Below are 21868 nucleotides of genomic sequence, written 5' to 3' on the forward strand. Positions count from 1 at the left end.
GCTGGTTTAATTCACGAGTTAGTCTGGCAGGAAAATATTTTGTTGCGTATTAACTGCGATTCGTTGGCACTGAGCTAGGTCAGTTGGATAATTCTAGTCGCTAGATTACTTCAGCGAGTAATCCTAACAAGATAAAAAGCGCTGAATGTAAGCCAACTAAATTCACACGTGCTCGAAACGTGTCGCTTAGTGAGCTTCAAGTGCAAAGTTACCTCAGCGGGTGACTTTGAAAAGAGCACTGAATTTCAACTAAAAAAAAAAATTTTTTTTTCACGTGTGCTAAAGATGTGCTTCTGAGTGAATTTTACATGCAAAGATACCTCGGCGGGTGTTTCTGACAAGATAAAAAGCACTTTTGTTTTATTATTCCGCGAATTTAATCAGGCAGAAAATATTCCTATTTGAATATTAATTGCGATTCGTTGGCACTGAATAAATACAGCTCACAAGTCCTAGACGCAAGAATATTTCATCGAATATTCCTGATAAGATAAAGAGCGCTAGGATGGTGCCAATAAATTCAGATTTGGCAAAGATTTATACACACGTGCCTGCTTAGTGCTATTAGCGAGTTCAAAGTGCAAAAATACCACAAGGTATTCCAGACAAGATTAAGAGCACTGAATTCGAGCTAGTAGCAAACACTAGCAGTGAGAAAATACTTTAATCTTAATAGAGTGCAAGCACAGAAAAGGTGCTGCTAACTAATTCGTGTGCAAAAATACCTGAATAGGTATTTCGGACAAGATAAAGAGCACTTGAATTAACCACAGCAACAAATGCTGGTTGCAAAATATTTCACAGAATATTATGCCCGAATCGTTTGCACTGATTTATTAAAAACACTCGCGAAATAAAAACGGAAATATTCAAAAAATATTACTCACAAATGTCCGCTTCAGAAAATATATGCACTGGAGAAAACGTGGTAACGTATTTCAAATGTGTGTTGGTAAAAACACAGGTGTTTAAAAACACACCTTTTACACAGACGTGATAAAATACACACGTAATTAAAAAGTTCAATTAATAATTCACACTCAAAAACGTGAATAAGAACAGACACAATATAAAAAGACGCGAAAACGCGCGCAAAATAAGACACAAAATAATTCCAGGCTACTTCAGAGAGAAGCGTGGCTTATACCATCGTCTTGTGTTGAAAGAAAATCAGATAATGCGAGCCGCGGTAGCTACTAACTCGACGGTTGGTGGCTAAGCAGCAGCTGCGGCAATGGCAACGCAAAATGGCGGCTCGGACGATGTGTGTCTGTCCTTGGGAGGTGGTAGGGGTCGCGCAGCAACGAGGCGGACTAGTTAGAACTCGTTTTTCACGTTTCAACGAACGGATAGAGTCTAAAACCTTCCAACGGATTTTTTATCCATCGGTGGATTTCATCATCTACCACCACACACACACATATAAGAGTGAACACGTTTCTGTCAAATTCTAAGTAATTTGACTAGGAGTGTGAGTATCTTCGGATGGATTTTTTTTTTTATCCATCGGTGGTTTTCATTTACCACCACATATATACATATAAAAATGAACACGTTTTTGTCAAATTCTAAGTAATTTGACTGTGTGTGTGAGTGTTAGAGTGAAGCAATTCTAACACCTCGTGTGTATTTTCTGATGAAATATTCACAGGTATTCTTTTCTTTCACTATTTTCAGGCTCGGATGGTCTGATAATAGTTAAGAAGTGAATTATTAGGCATAATTAAAATCATGCTACAAGTATTATTTTCCAAAGTTCAGCTGCAGTCTGAAGCTTTGTACTAATAATAATTTACTTCCTCCAAGTTCAGATTCTAATTAATCTGGGCTTTTTGGACACTCGGAAGGGCGCCATTGTAAGAGGGTAAAATGACTTTAAGCCTACTAGATGGTAGGTAGTGTTGTTTCCTAGAAATATCCTTTACAGCATTTCTAATAAATACTGACCAGAATACCTCATATGCTCGGCTAGGGCGTGAGTAGGAAATATTGCTTTTACACTCTTAACAGATGTTCACACACACCATAAATAAGAACACAGATAATTATGCACAATATATAATGTGTGTGATGTTAACAACACTGTTACATGAGCTATCTAATTACACACGTTGATGTATTCGGATAGGTTAACATGACACTATACTTAAACTAATCATCCACTCATCGGTGAGGTTTCATTCACTCATTGGTGAGGGGGTGGCAATAAGGTACCTCTCAACGGAGATTCCACATTCTTGCCAATTGGCGTGAGTAGATCATTAATCCTTCTCACTACGTGACTCGAATCTAATCTCATCACAAACAGTCCTTAATAATAATTAAACTTACCTTAAATATAAGAACGGAGGTATATTGACAGATTAAGACTAAATATTCACTGTAATAGAAGGTAAAACTTATACTTAAATACTATGTTGGCAACCTATAATAAGATACTCACATTGACAATGAATAGCATACCGTATCAACTCGAATACACTACACTACTGACGTTTTGTACACTCGTAGCTCAGCTCATGCGGCTAGCTGACGAGTATACAACGCAGTGTTGCCATTACGATGCAGTGTTACCATGTAGGCGCGCCCTAAACATACCACGTACGGCATAGTAGTATATCACAATGCGAATCCAATAGTTCATAAATAAATATATTCTCGTGGAAAAATAAATTGATAAATGAATAAAAATTGCGATAATTTTGATCTTTCATTGTCAGTTTTACTATCAACGTGATTTTAACATTTCATGAATATACCTACGATTACGATTTTTCGACTTGAGTACTTCATTTTTGTTTTTATTACGTGTTTTATTTTTGATTTCCACCCGATGTGTCGCGCACCTACCTAACGTCTCGGCAGAGTGACCAAAATGGTCATTCAGTGAATGCTTAAAATGCTGGTTCCATTCGTGTTATGAAGCCCCACTTTTATTAAAATTGAAAGGTGGAAATTTGCTTTGTTCCGTGTTCTGAAAGGCTCGAGAAATAAAGAATCGTACGTTAGATGAATTACTCATCGTCCATAGTTACCTATTCAACTTTCAAACTTCGTTAAAAATGTTCAATTTTTTATTTGAAAAAAAGTAAAAATCAATTTTTTTGTAGAAAGGAGAGTGGAAGGGGCTCAGGGTGTATCATACCTTCCATTTAGACTGCAGTTGTGGGGAAAATCTTCATTCGTTGAACATTCTTATATTCAGATTAAAAACTTTAAATTCCAAACAACAGAAAAAAATACCTGAACAAACAAAATTTTCGAAATCACATTAAAATAATACCTGATTTTTAACTACTCGTCGAAGACGAAGGAGCCATGTTACAGCTTCAAGCATTTTACAAAAAAACATGTTCTTGGTTTTTGAGGTCGAAATTTATAAGCATCTTAGCCAAGATTTTTTATTACGTGAATTTCTCGCGAATCTTTTTAAATTATAAAATCTGGGTAAGTATGTACATTTACTGGGTCAACTAAAAGCTGAAAGTCTGTAATGAGGGGAAAAAACTAGGATGCATTTAGGCTACCGTACCGTACTCGTACTTGATATGTACTATGCTACGTTTTTATTGAAGTATTTCACATTTTAATGCTACGTAAAGTATTCTTGATACACTATGTCTTTATAATTTATGTTGAAAACCCATCTGTATAGTTTATTCCAGCTTATTAATGTCAGAACAGATTCGTTGCTGAAGTTTTTTTTTTTTTCTATTCTATTAGTCAATGGTTAACATTAATATCACCGGAAACATCCGACTGTTTGACGAAAAGCAATTTTTTAAACGGCGGAAACGTCATTGAATGAAAATACATGTATATCGAATAACTTTTAAATAGCATAAAACAGAGATATAGTTTGTGGTTGAATAATTAAATTTTCTTATAAACGGTGTGAAATAATGTCTACATGGCATAATGCCCATTTCATTGTACACATATATACCTACTCTCGTATTTATAGTGTTAATTTTTGATATGGGTTAATTGATTGAACGTTCGCTCCAACGGCTAACACCTATATGGTATACTTGAGGTTGGAATTTGTACCTTAATAACGTATTCTAAGCATGCGCAGGTTCGTTAGACGTTATATTTATTGGCATAATGTCGTATAATGCCTATGGTAAACCAAAGGCTATTCATTGACCACTTTAAATTAACTCTCGTTGAAATTCTCATAATGATATGAGACCTATATAAATATTAGTGCACTTTTCTTTTTCAGTATGTACACACAACACTCGAGAGGTGCCTAGATGATATAAGCCTATATGCATATTATATATATTGTTGCCATAAAATTCGTTCTGCGCGGCTATTAGTTAGGTACTTGGTAAATTAATTAATTTTAATTAATTAAGTTAGTTTACTAAACGGATAGTAAAATAGTTACCTACGTTGATCGATAGCTGCACACAAAGCACATTTGCAAAAGAAAAACTAGATTGATAATTATAATTAGCTTTTTTACTTCAATAGAGTAATTAAAATTAAAAGGTTGGTTGTAAAATTATCATCAAGGTGGTTTTTGAAATTTGATCAACTTGAAAGACAATTTATTTTATCCATTTTTACAAAAAAAAATTAATGTTTTAGATATGATCGAATGAGATTCCAAATTTGTAGAGCGTGGGAGGAGAGTACCTTGTTGAGAGCTAAAAAAAAAATCACAAAACACTCTAAAAGATAGCAGGAATTCTAATTTTGCATCAAACTTGTTACCTACCTTCCTGTACATAGTAAACCGAAAAAAAGCATGGTATTTACGATTAGATTCGCATGCGAAGATGTTTTTATACAAGTTACGTTCAATATTGACAATTTAGCGAGCAATAAGGGAAGAGCAAGAATGGTACAAATTGTACGCTTCAATATCGCCATAAAAGCAATTTAATGTATAAAAACAAGAAATAAATCTGTTTCCTTATTTGTTGGTCCGGTACGAAGGAAACAAGTGATCCAATTAGAATGAAACATGGTTCACAAATGTTCCACAGTATAAAACACATTACGTACAATGCAGTACGGCCGTACAAAATGGTATAGGTCTAGGTACATAAAGTTCGATATTCGTTTACGAAGGAAATACGATATTATTGCTTTTTGAAATAAGTATATTGGTACTTATTTGAAATTTTCAGTGATTCATATAGTATGAATCATTGACAGTTTGAAGAAATAATTTAAAAATCTCATTTTAATAAAGCACTTAGGTGTAAGTATGTAGATTAAATCAATTGACTGCCCCCTCCCTCCCCATACACATGATAAAAATAAAGTTTCCAAAAAAATTATGATTTTCTATAGGTAGGTAGATTTTTTTTTACATTTATATTCTCTTCATTTTTCAGCGACTTCAAAATTTCTGTAAAACGGATTAAAACTAAAGCAATTCCAAAAAAAAAAAAAAAAAAAGTATGTACCTAGGTACTCAACATTTTTCGTGTTAGGAAGACCAAAAACTCAAAAGATATTTCAAAAAATTGAAAAAAAGACGTATCAATTAAAAACCGTATATTTTCTGAGATTGAAAAAACATTTGAAAAATAATAGGTAGGTACCTAACTAATTACAAAATAACTTGTTTTACGAACAGTAAAATCATTTTCACCCCATCGCTTTTAGAGAGCCACTTTCGATATGTTCGAGAAAAAAATATATTTTCGGGTGCTAATTTTTTCAAAAAAATTCCCTGAAATCTCGCACTTGGATAATATGTACCTGTATAGCTTTAGTAATTTTCTTCCTTGGGTTATATCTCGACTATTTTGATGCATTTACGACATGAGTGAGAAATAGTTTTTTTAAGGCGCAAATTTTTTCAAAAAATATTTCTGGTGTCTCGAAAACTGTGACTCTTAGCTTTGAAAATCTTTCGTATTGGGATCGAGCTTCTTGAAGAGAATCAGCAAGTGAAAAATCAAGATATTACGCTAGCAGAGCATGAGACATTAAGATGGCTGCCAATCGTACTTATACATATATGCATGTGATAATAAGGGTGGAACTTTAAATGCACTTCTAAAAAATATTGTGTTTTTTTTTTTAGAAAATACCTATCTAGGTACCAGTTTTCACATGCAAGTGTTTTTTTCATTTATTTTCCTAACGAAGTATAACGAATCGTTTTATTTTCATTTCAATTTTTTTGCTCGTTTCAATGTCGTTGTTCCTCTGGATTATTTAATTATTGGCGAAGCCAGCATTAAGTAATAACCCTGGATTCGTTCAACATGATAACACCCATGTAACGATACCAGATAAAAAAGATATCATGCGTATATAGGATGAATTTATAAAAATTCTGATGAGTAATATTATAATAGAATAATTGAAAAAAAAACATAATAATTCAATCTTTATTACGCGTATTTGATCGTATTACATAAGGTCAATAGCGCGACAGGTAATATTTATGCCTATACAGATTACAGACATCTTCTCATTGTCGAAGTTTTCTCTTCGAAATTAAACTATTTGGCAACGTTGCACCTTATAAGTATACCTAGTTATAGAACACTAAAATTTCATATTCTTAATTGTTAGATATCACTTTGTATGCATTTTTTTATTCTCTCAAGGAGATATCATACAGAGGATGATACGTCGCATGACGCCTTATTACATCGCGTCAATCTGATTATTTCATTTAGATAGGTATCGCTTACAATGTATATACATACCTAATCGATCAGTGAATCACTTTCCCAAATATTATTATGAGATCGTATGTATAACTAATAAAATTTATACGTCGAATGTATTCATCGAACGATCGCGTATTCAATTTTTATTGACGTTTGATAAAAGTTGTATTGCGATGAAATAACTTCAAGTACATACAATATTTGCATGACTTTTACGAGCAATAGGTAAGGTAGTAGGTCTAGGTACGTCTACATTCTTGATAGGAAAGGAAACGTGACCAAAAACAACCCTCGTGCAATGAAAGCAAAAAGTAACATTTCCGTCATTAGCGAAGCTTACTTTTAACAAGTTTAATCAAACTGTTTGAGCTTTTGTTACATATTTTCAGTTGGACGTATTATAAAAAGCATGCGTGCGATTCGTATACGAGTAAAATGGAACAACAAAGCCACTTTATATACTTTGTTGTTAGTACTTTTAAGTACCTGCCTAGTATGTTTCGTAATGTCAACACATACAAGCGGAAGACTTTTTAAAAGCATTACTTCTTCTAAATACAATTCAAGCTCGGTGTGAAGATTTTTATTCCATTCTATCAACGCTTAAAATGTCATCGTAGAATACACACATCTTTATAATTAAGTACCTACCTACCTACCACCTATGTACCAACACAACGTGCAACTCTTTCTCGTTCTGTTTTCTGTCATCTGTAAGGCAAAAAGTAGATAACTAGTGTAGTCTTTTGTTAGATTTATTTTCAACTTGAATGATTCTACTTATATGACAAGTATCAATTAAGAGTAAGTACCATTTGAATGTGTGGATGTTTCCACGAGCTAGTTTTTGAATCTTTTTTTCGTTTTTCCTATTGCAATTAAATAAAATATCAAAGGACACATACTTTTGGGAATGAATTGACCTGCATAAATGGAAAGGGTGTTTTGTCAAATACACGAAATGGAAGAAAATTAGTTTTATTTTAAAAAGGGGAGGAAATTGAAAATAAAAGGGCGAATAGAATTTACTTGCCAGTTTATTCGGAGGAACAATCATTGGACTTTTGAACAGAATTAATTATGTTTCCCTCTGGCTATACTAGTAAGTACTAAGTAGGTATGAGTAATGTAGTTTCGTAAATTGGATAATTTTGAACGAGTGATTTTGAGTAAATTTGCCCAAAAGGGAGTTTTTTAAACGATCTGATTATTTCGCTATCTAAACGCGGTATTGTTAGTGTTTCTAATACATTATTATGTAGTTTCAATAGGCCTGGTTTTTTTCGTAATTGTTGTGATGTTCATAATTCGTTTTTTCGTTTCCATGGGTTCGGATCACGTGGTCCATCAGTCCGTGCTAATTGTTCATATAAAATTAAATTTGGGAGTCAAATATTTCAATCTGAAATTACCTGTTTAAGAACTATAAGGGTGGGATTAAAGTAAACTCAAAAGTTAAACTAATATTCGATAAAAAAAAATGGATTTTCAAATTTTTTTCGAAATATAATTTTTTTTTTGGTAGATTTCACTCGATGAAATAAATTCATTACCTACACAAAAATTAAAATTCGAAAAAATTCAATTTTCAATTCCAAACATCAAAAAAAGTTTAAATTTATTCAGTTGTCTCATTTTGACCTCTTACTGACGTACCTATTTCATGAAAAAGTTGATAGAAATAATTATGTACACTCATAGCAAAAAAATTAAAATTCGTTTATTTTTTCAATTGACTCAGAATTTTTTTTTGTGATGAGTTTATTTCATCGAGTAAAAAAGTTTTTTCCAACTTTTCAAACGGACACGTAAAAATAGGGGTGAAATGGGTCAACTTCACCAATCAAAACTTTTTTTCATGTTTTAAAATAAAAAAATCGCATTTTTTCGCAACTTTCAATTTTTTAAATCGACTTTGCGAAATAATGCCATCTCAATTTTTTAATATGTTGTTCTGCATGAAAATTTGTCCTGCATATATTTTTTTCAGAATTTTTGAGAGTCGGAACGATATAAAAACTACGTTTTGAAACTTTTCGAGCAAATTTTTCGTACGAAAAAAAGTGGCAACACTGATTTTTATGATATCACCTTTAATATTACCAAAAACCCTTATAAAACCACTAACTATTGGGAAAAGTTCCATTTTGGTAGGTATCGCGGTTGTCGAGTAATCCACTGCTGAAATGGTGATAGGTTATTTTAAGTTCACTGAAAACTTTTACACCCCCTAGCAGTCATTAAAAAAGGGCTAGAGGGCTGCGATTTGCGCCATTGGTCATCCCTTGAGAAGGTCTTTCCACAGAATTTTTTTTTTCAATCACCGACCCCCCCCCCCTCATCACTTTTTAGTCGAATTTACGTGGAATGACCTTATAGCATGATTTTCAAAATCAAAGTCACCTAACAGTTTTTAAGTAGGTAGGTAGAGGTACCTAAAAAGCATAAAGCTAACCTTATTTCTTTCCGAATTTCAATTCAATACTCTGTGGACCGCCCTCGTGTGCCAGCTCCTTCTCTATAAGTATTTTTTTAATATGGGATATTGGACCCGGTTGAATCGTCTGAAAATATTGATGAACCTATATACGTAGCTCGATACCTACTTTTTATGAAAAAATTGATGATTCGATTTTTTATTTTTTGTGGTTGTTTTTAAAGAGGGCCGATTCCAAAGAGGTCTCTCTTTTTCTGAAAATATAAGATTTTCAAGTCAAAACTCTGAATGCTTAATTCAGAGCGAAGCTTTGAAAATGTTAGTCAGAAACTGGTTTTATTTTCAATTTTAACCTTAAAATGACGTAGGTAGACATTTATCTGTTATCTTATGACTCATTCGCATTTAATTTAAATTAAAATTAAACTCTTAAAATCCTGAAAATTATTTTTCATCGAATTCTTTCTGATTAGCTCGAGTAGAAATACGTAATACTTACCTACTTGCTAGCTTTTAATAAATGTTGATTGAAGGAAGAAATGGAATAACAACTTTTCAACTTCGTAAAAATCAATTAATGTGGCAAAAAGCTGGAAAAATTTACGAAGAACAAACTTGAAGGAAAATTATGAATTTTAATTTGAAATTCTTTCACTTCGTGTCTTCTTTTTCCTTCTACATTTTCTTTTCATCTCATCGTCGCGTCTGGACTGACGATGAGTTTTCAAACTACCTACTGCACCCTACTGGCTTCGAATTTCGTATACCCTCATACAAAATTACAAATTGACCCAATTTCTGAATGTTTGAGTAAAATATGAAAATGAGTAATTTATTTATCCTTAATAATTTTATACTTACCTTGTTAAAATTAATACCTGTATAGTTAGCCGAATATTGTTTACTTTCACGTGTGTTGACTAAAAAAACTCACGCCATATTTGTGCATGATCGATATTTTCAAGCAAATTTACTTGGCATGCAAATTCGTGTGGATTGCGTGTGATAGTCTGGAATAAAGACGCTGCCTTTTGCATGCATTCTACCAAAAATTGTCCGCGTAATGCAAATATATGTATTATTATGTAGAACGATAGTGCTAGAAGTAAACAAAGCTCACGTGTTGATACGTAGGCGTATATAAGTTAGCATTAACGTCAAATGCATATTACGTAAGAACCTAGACCAACCTATTCGTATCATAGATAGGTAGGCATACTTGCTTTCTGATGATTAATGAGTATAGGTATAAAATACATAAGTAAATCGAGCAAATTCGCGTGAAAATATAAATGTGTATGGTGAAAATTTTATTAAAATGATTAACATCTTAATTAATATTATAATCTCTTGTTAATTATTTGCAAAAGGAGAAAATTAGCGAGACTGTGAAAAAAGATGCCTTGTAAATGCACATACTCGTAGTAGAACGATTAGAAAACTAGGAAGTGGTTAATGCCTTTCATCTCGAACTTTAGCATATCCTCCAAGCTATATGTGGTAAATAGTTGAATAAGTACTTAAATTACTTAACTACTTCGATCGCTAGATTTCGTTTGATCGAGTTGTTTCTATCAGGAAATTTTTGCCAGCTTACCAGATTTGGTAACTTTGAGTAAATCGAATCTCTGAAGTTCATCTTGCTCTCAATTGTCGTCATCGTCCTATTTCGCGATGAAAAAATATAATTAAATTAGGTATTCGTCGCTTGTATAAGTATTTTATCGTGATTGATATTTTTCGAAATAAAATTCCCCTCACATAATATGTAACACAGTACTTGAATTTCAAAAAAAATCCCCCCTCCCCAGCTTTAAAAAATATGGTATGGTTTTTGAAAATTGAGATTTTGTAATTTGAGCCTTCTCTTGGCTGGCTCAATTTCAAAAAATGATATTCAGAAAGTAATGTTGAATTTTAAGCACCTATGTTATGTATTGAGGGTTATTTTGTTGTGTTCAAAATTCGGGGACTTTATTCTTGTGAAGCTAACTGCCAGTAGTTTTGGAACATAATTTCCATAATCGAAGATCGATTCCTCGATTACCTAATTACCTAGTTTTAATCTTAGTTGATATTTCGAGTACGATTTGTTTATGCATACCCAACTCTAGTGTTGATAATCTAGAAACCTATTTAACCCGACGTTTATTTTGATTTCAGATTCATTACGGAATGCGCCGCGCAAAGTCAAACACAGAAAAAATGCCTAATAATGCGAATACACCTGACATCGGCGACTAAAATGTGGATCTTAACGTCTTTAGCATTTTTTTACATTATAATACAATACCATGTCAGCAATACATGGCCACTACCAATGCCTACCGGTGATATTAATCAAGATGACGCAGCTGCGACAAAATTATGGTTTAGGAATCTCATCGGGGACGCGAAAATGGCGGAAGCTTTATATAGCATGACTGGCGATAAATTCGCCAGAGATTTGGCTGTTAAAATTAGTCGTACGTTGGAGCAACACTCTTGTTTTTTCAACCTGAATGTTACCAATTTGGAAAGTAACGAGCCGACGATATATATCGTTACACCGACTTATAGAAGACCCGAACAAGCCGCCGAGTTGACCAGATTGGCTCAAACTTTGATGCATTTACAAAATATATATTGGATTGTTGTCGAAGACGCCAAAGAGAAATCCGAAGCGGTCGAAAAATTGCTCAAAAAATCTGGAATACGATTCGTCCATTTAATTTGTAAGTTGTCGTTGTTGTTAATTGTTACCTAATTATTGCCTACTATTACTATGCGATGAGGCCGTAGAATAGAAACCATACATGACCTAATCAGAATCCGTTACTCATTAAAATAATATGTCACAAAACGAACTAAACGAACGGACTTTTCGTTCTGTTTATTTCATGCATAAGATAGCGGAAAATTGTTGCGTTCATTTTAATGAAAGGTTTCGAGTTTCTCTTGATTTTACTGTCTAAAAATATGTATTCGAAATGTTTAAATCTGAAATTCATCATACCTATGTACCTATTTCAGTTGAGAATAATTTCATACCTACCTATCTCCCCATCTGAATCAGTAGCTGAACAGAGCAAAACAAATTTTTATATGCAGGTATCTATTTTTACAAAAGCTGCCTACACGTTTTTTATTATACTCGAGTCGTCATCAAAGTATAGATACCTACTTTAGAAAACTTAATAATATCTTCATTGGAAAAATAAAAGGTCACGCAATAAAAAATATAAAAGTCGGTTCGTAGGTCCTTGAAAAGAGTAAATTCGTCAACAGCGAAAGGAAATTCAATGAATGCTAAATTGCATGGAAAACCCCATTGAATAAAATATGAGATACTAATAAGGTTCAGTCTAAGGAATACTTTTGAGAAAAAATTTTCGACCAAGAGTAACAATCCAAACGATGACGAATAAATCGAGAAAATTTTCTTGTGTTTGAATTACCTACGCTTAAATTTGGTTTAGATGTTGCACACTTCAAGCTGAAATTAACGAGGTATAGTGGGCCGCTGCGACACGCGAATTGTGACCTGTTTTTTTTTTAGACCTGAAAAGGCATTCAGGAGAGGAAGAAGGTACACGAATTTAAAATCTCAGATTTGTAAAACGTTTTGGAGCTTCGGGTAATGGGTGGCTTGGGAAGAGGAGAAAGGGCTATTATGTGATAGTTTGACCGCAATTTGACCTAGAATTTTTAAAATTTCACCTAAATTTCTTTCATGATTTTTCTCTTGCATCAGTTTACATTTTCTGAAACGGTTGAAATAAATAAAAACAAGAAGAGATTTAGGATCATTTTTAATGTGTAAGTAGATAAGTACATACCTTTTGGTCAAAAAATAAAACAAGGCTTCGCCAAATGGTGTCTAAAAAGTCACATCTTTTTACAATAGAAAATTTTCTATTCAAGTTGAGAAAAAATTACTTTTTGACAGGAAATTTTCTAAAATAATCGGATGATTGATGAAAGAGCTTTTTTTTGTATACCAACTCAGTGAAAAAGTGAAAAGAAAGTAAAATTTGAAATTTCGGGCCCAAATTCGGTGAATGAAATTGAAACAATTTACCTAAATGATGTGGGGAGGGGGGGGCTTGAATACGGACTAACGGTTTGATTATTTCCTTATAATATTATAATTATTTAATTTTGAAAAGTTTTACTTATTCATATTTTGAGTCTGGTGTCTTTAGGATTTTTAAAAAAAAAGAAATTATCATTTTTTGAAAATTTAATTTTTTAGAGCGAAAATTTCAACAAAAAAAATGATGAGCAGGTACGAGCGACTAATTGAATTTCTGCTAAAAACATCTACTTATTACGCTAGCTATAAGAAAAATTAAAAAAAAAACTACGAATAGGTTTAGGTAGTGAGTTGTAGAAAAACAGGAAAAGTAAGGGATAATTTGTGCGGAGAGGCGTAAACGTTGTATCAAAGATTTTCCCGTATTAGAAATGACATTTCTTTGCTTCTGTTGACATACATTTATTTTCTATTTCTAAATTCCCTTATGCCACTCAGCTGCTACTTCTCTCTTTCCTTCAAGCTTATTATAGGTTTTCCGACTCGTGTACCTACTTAAAATAAAAAAAAAAGTAATTGTCCGGTTTGGAATTGAAATTAATCTTTGCTTGAAAGTGATTCGAAGTATCTAATAAACGAAGCATTGACGAGTACATTGTGGTTGAAAATGAAACTAATAAGTAAATCTAAAGATATAGCGGATGTACTTACCATTATTGGTGTAATAATAAGTTGAATCCAAGCTCAAGTATCCCGCATGAAGGACATTCTTAAAAAAGTAACCAAATTAATTTTCAGAATGTTTTAATTTTTAAAATAAAAAAATTACCAACTTACTTATGAGGTTTGGCTTAATTAGACTCTAAAGTAACTATGTTTCATTTTTAACCAGGAAGTACACAGCTTTTATAATTTGCAATTCTGATATCTAGGCACTGATAAGACCAAATTTGCAAGAGATGAACATTGAACAGAATAATAATAGGGTGTCTGCTATTTATACGCATTCAATACAAAATATTATATCCATAGGCATACTTACGTAAAATAAAGTAATAAAAACACAAAGAAAATTATTTTCAAGTATCTAGGTGACATCAGTGTAAAGCTATAACTCTTTGTGACAGAGATAAGTGTACTTATAGTAGTGAATTATTTTGATAATGCTCATTAAAAGTGCTTTTATTTAAATGGAATTTGTATTTTCATTATAGCTAAAAAAAATTTCAAGAAAAAAATAAGTACCTACTTACCTACCTATCAGTTTCTTCGTATTGGAATTTCGTCCCAAATTATCAAAATGATGTAGGTAATTGACATTGAAAAAAAAAGTAGTAGAATCGATATAGCACAAATGGTGAATTTTTTTTTAGATTCCAAAAAATTTTAAGACAGCTCCCGTACAATTATTAATTTAATTTTGTTTGTAAAAAAAAATTAGTTGATCTTTTTTTGGAAATTAACTTGTACAAACTGAACAATTTTTTTATTTTAATTCGTTTTTGTCATAAAAAGTTTTTCTTTTTTTTTAGAAAAACTATGTACTTATTTCATGTTTTATATTGAACTTGAACCTCTAAGAGTTGATACGCTGATCATTTATTCAATGTCGCTAACAATGCAGGTCCATGTAGGTACCTAGTACCTACTTTAGATACGTTACTTACTATGTATTTACATTATCGTCAATTTCCTCGACTAAATAAATATCGTCTTAACAATTTGTTATCGCAAAAATACGAAATAATTGTTTTGAATTTTGAAATACCAACTTGTAAATAAATCCCAGATTATACTTAGTCAAGTAGCTGTTTATCTTTAAAACTTATTTAAATTTTTTTTCAGCTCCGTATCCCACGAATGGAAAATTTAAAGGCTCAAAAGCGAAAGGAGTTCCTAATCGTATTCGCGGATTAAAATGGATTAGGGAGAATGTAAACGAAGGCGTTCTTTATTTCGCTGACGATGACAATACTTATGATATTGAGCTTTTTAAAGAGGTAACTTTAATCTTACCTATTTGTTTGTTGCTGTATAGTGAAAAAAAATCTACCAAATATTTTCATTACGAAATTCGATTGTCGACGTGATTTCTATTTTTATTTTTTTGCAGATGCGAAGCACTAAAAAAGTTTCCATGTGGCCTGTCGGTCTAGTCACTCAAACCGGTGTAAGTTCGCCTATTGTAAAAGATGGCCATTTTCATGGATTTTATGATGGATGGATCGGAGGAAGAAAATTTCCTGTCGATATGGCTGGTTTTGCAGTAAATATCAAGTTCCTAAAACAGGTAATTGCTACAGTACTTACAGTATCCTAATTCACGAATAATTTTATAACTAATAAAAATGATAGTAAACTGAAAACTTACTTTTATATTTTCAGAGGCCAAAGGCAACAATGATATTTAAATCAGGTTACGAAGAAGACTCTTTTTTGCAGAGTTTAGCTCCTTTTGAGCCACGTGAAATCGAATTCAAAGCGAATAATTGCACAAAGGTGGGTGTACTAAGTGGAGATAATGTGTACATATCTACGCGACTTGAATAAATTGAAGATATTTAAACGCGGATTCTAGAGAAATCTAGGGATGGCAATTTTTTTCCTTAAAGCAGAGTTTTTTTTTCAAGGAGAATTCTTTTTCTGTTATTTTTTATAATACCTGCGCAAAAATGACCGCAAAATATCGATGAATAACTTTCTCATCATTTAACAATATCAAGGCGTTTAATAACTTTTATAAATTTCCAATAAGAAATTAATATTCACAATTTCACATCATGAGATGATTTTACAATTTTTATTTTCTACTTCGCATTCGCAAATAAGGTATTAGAAAATACCACAATCGACAACGTTCCGATCTGTGATGGATGCTGCGTAACATTATTATCTGCTATGTATCTGCCTAACACTGATATACTTAACCTATACCTATTGTTTTTCAGATTCTTGTATGGCATACGCAAACCAAGAAACACCCTCCATCTCAATCTCCCAAAGATAAGACAAAATACGTTGGCACAAATATAATGGAATTAATGAAAAACGTTGTGTGAGAGTTTACTTTTTAAATACGTATTTATGTTTAGTTTCGTATTGTTATTTCTTTTTTACGAATTTCCTTCGCGTACCTAAACCTATACATGTACTTTCATCGTTACATTACATTCATCGGAGTTCGTATTGAATTACAAAGACGTGATAGTAATAGATAATTTTTCGCCCACGTTTCGGCATTATTCACTATAATACTTATGTAATGAAACAGCTTAAAGCTGATATCATTGTTTTCATTTCCGCTTAATTAAAAAAAAAAAAGTTTGTCGAAGTCGATAATTCAACAATCGATTCAGCGCGATGGCTGACAAAAACAAAAAATTATACTTATTACCTATTCTCGTGAAAGTCATATCTGTAAATGTAATTTGTATCAAATTTTTTATACTTTTTTTATCACCTACGTTGTTTTATTTTTTGTGTATATTTAAAACGTACCTACATATGTATTTTTCGGCGATTTGTATTTATTATCATTTTTTTTGTGTACAGTTTTTTGTAAATTTTTTAATACGATAAGATGTACTTATTTGATTCGTTTGAAAAGTATTAATGTTATAATCATGAGGCGAATTTTTCACTTTACCAGATAAGTTAGATGCACGAAAATAGTAGTCATTGTAATATTACCAATTAAGTTTAAGATTTCTTGCTTTACCAATTCGTTTCTCGGAAACGTTAAAATTTATTAGTTTTGTACGTTATTCAGATTATTCTATCGAGTCAAATTTACATTTTTTTTAAAATCTAAAATAAGGTTGTGTACTTTCATGTCGAAGAAATAGCTGTGCTTATTCAAAGAAATGTTTTTAGATCGTTTATTGATGAATTCAAGTTCTAGTTCTCATAAATAGGTACTTATTTATTTAATTCTTTGTCATTTCGTGAATTGATTTTATGTTTGTGGTGAGCATTATGATTACAGGGATGTCTAGCTAGCCAATAGCCATTAGCCATTAGCCGTTAGCTTATTGAATTTTTGACGTTTAGCCATTAGCCATTAGCCAGCCAATCAACAAAATTTTTAGCCATTAGCCAGCTTTAGCCAATTGATTTTGGCTAAAAATGATTGGCTAAAATTGAAAATAAATAGGTGAGTAAATGGGTTTCCTGTGAGTAAAAGAAATAAAAATAAAAATTTTTAAATTCGTAATAAAAAAATCAAAAATAAAAGACCAAAAAAGTAGTTTGACATTGGCGGATCCGAGGTTCTTTTTTTAAATTTTTTTTCAACGATCGTTGTTTTTCTAATTTCTAGAAAATAAATGAGAAATCAGTTTATGACTATAATCAAATAATGCCTGAATGCGAATAATTGTGATTCACATTTGTGAAATAATAATTATTTCCTAAAACTAGAAATAATATCTATAATGGGAATGTGCTCATTTAGAGGAGTGTTTAGAGGGGTCACTCGATTTTTGAAAAATTAGCCAGCTAATAGCCAGCCAATAGCCAGCCAATGAAGAGACATTAGCCAATAGCCGTTAGCTTAGCCAAAGCTCTAAATTTTTCTAGCTTTAGCCGTTAGCTTTAGCCAATCCCATTGGCTAGACATCCCTGAGTATGAAAGTCGTTTTGAAAAGATACCTACTTACCTAGATTCGAATGATGCGTTACATTTTGTTATTTTGTTATATTTGTTTTTTGTTATTAGATGTGTAGAAGATACTTCAAAAATTTCTCTCATCAAATTCTAATCATTCGGCTCCTACTATAAGAGCTTTGTATACCTATTTTTGGAATATTTTCTCGTAAATAGGTAGTTCTTTTTTTTTTGAACTACTGACTCATTGCAGAAAGTAATCTTATCTATCCACTCAAAAAATTTGAATTTTTTTCTATCAAATGAAATTTTTGCAATAATCACCCAATTATTTACCACCGTATTCGTATAAACTGTAATATAATCTCGGATAAATTATAAATAATTTGTAAAATTTCGTGCCATGAATACGTTGTATGAATAAGTGCTTGTTTTTTAAATACCTACTTTTTATTTCTTTTTGAATATGTATTAGGATAAGCTTACAAATGATTCTCAATTTTATCCTAGTATTAAGACTTTTTTCTTGTGATTTGAATATTTCCAAAGTTTGTAAGTTCGAAGCCTATTGAATTGTTTATTTAATAATTTATTTCGAAGTGATCATGTAGCTTTCATTTTAAATATACTATATCTATTTGAAAAATTTATTTTTTTAGAAAGTACCTAGACTACAAATTAGGAACGTATCTAGTAGCATATTGAATCATTTGAAAAATTACGAACGAATTGAATAGGTATCTGGATATAAATTTTTTATTTCAAAGAAAAATATTATTTGAGTAAAAAACAACAATTGTAACAAATAAAAATGAAAAAATTACGTGATAAATAGATAAATTCCAGTTGAAGACACGAATGCTGTTAGTTTTTGAATTATTTATTAAAAAAATGAAAAACGAACGTTTTATTTTACATAGTAAGAAATGAATAGAAAATGCAAAATACCATGCCTTAAGCCGATAGGGTTCGATTATTGCCACGTAATGCTGGAGCGATGAACCGATCTACTGTGAAAATTCGATCTGTCGCAGAACAAGGAGCTGTCGAAGAGAAATGATTCATTTGATCCATTTTTGGTGTCTGTGCAGGTTCATCGTTTGTAATTTCAACCGGTGTATCGGTCACATTCTTGCTATTTTGGGGTAGCATTTCAACATCGCCGTTGTTCACAGGCTCTGTGGTACTTTTACAAACCTGGATAAAAATTTGAACTTTGAGTTTGTCCGAACATATCGCAATAGATGAATTTTAAAAATAATAATGTAGGTAATATGTACCAATGTAGATGAAGGATGGACCGAGAATAAATCAACCGGCACGTGCGGAGAACATATTCTGGATCTCTCTGCCTCCATTAATGATACCGGAGTTGCATAAGGCGCATATGGATGGTGTCCAAAATTATATAAACTATTGTTTCCGGACACTCCTGTCATTTCCATAACACCTATTTGAGATGTTCGCACGTGATATGGAAAATTCTTATTCGCTTTGCTGGGTACAGTGAGCAACTGAGAAGAAAATTTACAAATGTGACCAAATATCAGTTTGATTTACCTACCTACCTATGTAATGAGAAATGAGGTGATTTTTTTCAGGTAGATAGATACCTATTATCACTTACAAAAAATAGAATGTGTCCGATTATTGCAATAAAATGGCATACACCATAAACAACACTTTCTCTTATCCATTTATCAATCAAACTATTCGCTATAAGTGTGAAACAAGGTCCAGCAATAAACCTATAAAATCAAATCTATTTGATCAAAGATTATCTTTTACTTGAATAATTAGGTTATAAAAATGTTGAATAGATATACTCATGATGAAGTTATTCAGAATAAGTGAGTATTTACCATAATGTTCCCATCAAATTGAATGGATAGTAAAAGTTGGATTTTTCTGGATAATGTTTCAAGGTGAAAACAGTCGAATATTCAAAAATCCACCAAGCTGCTACTCTTAATATCATTAATCCGTATCCAGCTGGACTTTCGTATAGATAAAGTACTTCACCAGGATCAAATACCTGATCAAATTAGCGGATAATTTATTTTCCATTTTCCTGTTATAAAAAAAGTATAGACACCATTTGACTTACATGTTGCTCAAAAATGAACAGCCCCAATGTAGTAACTACATAGGCACACATGAATATGGTGAGTTTAACGCTGGAAGCTAACCTCAGACGACCTCGAGTGATAGTATATCCTTTCGCCAACAATAAAAGTAATAATAAGAAAGATATTTCGCTTGCTGATTCGAACATTCTGCCTAAAATCATATTTTACATTTATAAAAAATTTCTGTCCCTACTTTTTAAACACAAATTTTAATACGGTACGGTAAATTGAGTGAGTTTGCGTACCTAAGGTTTTTATGCCGGGAAATCCAACCCCATCAATAGCATAACGAATATACGCCACGCACAATAATATTATTCCAATCTCTTGAAATACTACTGACAAAGTGAATAATTTATAAGTCGAATGTAACAGTTGTCTCGATTTCAATTCAACTGCAAAAAAATAAATAATTCTGGTAGCATCGAACACCTGTTTTAAAAAGTGTTTTAAATAGTAGCGTTTTTACTTGAACATCCAATCGTAGCCAATAGAATCAAAATGTACATAACAAAAAAAGTAAATAACAAAGGCAAAATATCTGTAAAACAAACAAATTCGTCAATCTGCGTTGTAAAAATTACTATCAATGTGATCCTACTATTTGAACAATAGGCAATTTTTTAAACACATTTGAAATGTGGGTAAAGTAAATACGCCTACTTCATCATACTGACCTACGAAGCTATATTGAACGAAAACTAAAACATTATGTTTTCAGTTTTTTCTATGCATACTCACAAAATTCATCTGCTGAAAAATGCTCTTTCCATAGCTCACCAGGAGAACCATTGGTCATCAAAAATTTGTACTTCAGGTTTAAACCCTAAAAAATGAAAAGAAATTTGTTCAAAAAATTGTTTATCGGTCTGAAATTATTTTTTAGTCTTACATTGGTTGCATTGCAATGGCTTATCGCCAAAAACCACCATCTAGGTCTGGCACTATGAAACCTCCTCGTAGTGTGACATGAAATTACGCCACTTTTTGTATTGTGGTAATTTTTGGACAGCACACATCCTGAAGATGCATCATGATCAGTGAGATTGATAATTTGATTTTGACCGACGTTGAGAGCTAATTCTTTCTCCTCGCAGGTCTAATCATAGTGAGAAAAACAGGGCATTGGTTATGAGAATGTTGTAATAAAATTATTATTAAATGACTTACTTTTTTTGTTTTGTATACGGACGGCCATTGATTATCTGTATCGTAGTATAACAATAAATTTTGTACAGCATAGTCCTAAAAATTATAATGAATTTCGAAATTATTTATAGTGGTAGGTAACTAGGTACCTAGATTTGAATACGTAGGGTATGTTGTGAGAGCATACCTTCCCATATTCTATGAAATATTCGAATTGGCCGTGTTCCGATAGAAAACAGAATCTAGCTACAAAATACCATCTCTTGAAAAAAAAAACACACAATCAGAAAATAAAATTGGATGTGAATAATATTTTTGAAAAAAATGAACAAATATGCACTAAAGCGTGAGATTAGCTTAAAAAAAACGTAAACCTATTTTTTAAAAAAAATAAATGATTACCTCAGCAACAATTAAATGACCTTCGACGTATTTAGCATGAGATCCTTTGACAAAAAAAGATGATATACTTTTAATAACAACTATAAAAGTGATAAGGTAGTTCATTGTCTACGCAAAAACATTCATACTGATCAACTTTTAGTAACATGGCCGTAATGTTCTAAGTAAAAAGAGTGCAATAAATAGTTTATTGCACGATGATTGTATCAGTAATCACCATGGTAACTACTGTATGTACATATTTCTACTCGTACATTAAGTTACAAAATGAAATTAAATATGTAGCTACCTCATGCTAATACAATGATATCATTAGCCTTTATTCATCAAAAGTTATTCACTTTTAGAAATGAAATACTAATTTCTAAATTTCCTTTTTCGATTAGTTTGAAATTATATGCTCTGCGCTATAGGCTTCATCCGGCTCAACAACCTACTCAGTACTCACATCTACCTACAGGCCTAATACCTATCATATAA

General features: G+C 32.0%; 2 protein-coding genes across 3 annotated transcripts in view; one reads left to right on the forward strand and one right to left on the reverse strand.

Moving 5' to 3' along the window:
- LOC135836312 (galactosylgalactosylxylosylprotein 3-beta-glucuronosyltransferase P-like) overlaps window positions 1-19222 on the forward strand; it is a 47281-nt gene extending 28059 nt beyond the window's left edge. The window contains exons 2-6 of the mRNA XM_065351058.1: window positions 11251-11801; window positions 14948-15102; window positions 15216-15392; window positions 15488-15601; window positions 16051-19222. Of these exons, the coding sequence (XP_065207130.1) occupies window positions 11303-11801; window positions 14948-15102; window positions 15216-15392; window positions 15488-15601; window positions 16051-16161 (1056 nt within the window). The 5' untranslated portion in view covers window positions 11251-11302 and the 3' untranslated portion in view covers window positions 16162-19222. The remainder of the gene's footprint in view (window positions 1-11250; window positions 11802-14947; window positions 15103-15215; window positions 15393-15487; window positions 15602-16050) is intronic.
- LOC135836311 (transmembrane protein 145-like) lies at window positions 18438-21556 on the reverse strand. Of its 2 annotated transcripts, XM_065351056.1 has the most exons (12): window positions 21389-21556; window positions 21174-21248; window positions 21008-21082; window positions 20730-20936; window positions 20579-20663; window positions 20307-20378; window positions 20083-20232; window positions 19816-19988; window positions 19571-19743; window positions 19336-19456; window positions 18989-19222; window positions 18438-18905 (listed from the first exon to the last, which is right to left on the reverse strand). In XM_065351056.1, the coding sequence occupies exons 1-12, from the start codon at window positions 21491-21493 to the stop codon at window positions 18663-18665; spliced, it is 1713 nt and encodes a 570-aa protein (XP_065207128.1). In that variant the 5' UTR covers window positions 21494-21556; the 3' UTR covers window positions 18438-18662. The 2 variants fall into 2 exon arrangements, with proteins under 2 accessions (XP_065207128.1, XP_065207129.1); XM_065351057.1 differs by lacking the exon at window positions 21389-21556 and having other exon boundaries at window positions 20730-20857; window positions 21174-21250.
- Between the last annotated feature and the right edge of the window lie 312 nt (window positions 21557-21868).

This window comes from Planococcus citri, chromosome 2, assembly GCF_950023065.1.
Source record: "Planococcus citri chromosome 2, ihPlaCitr1.1, whole genome shotgun sequence".
In the NCBI taxonomy this organism is placed as follows: Eukaryota; Metazoa; Arthropoda; class Insecta; order Hemiptera; family Pseudococcidae; genus Planococcus; species Planococcus citri.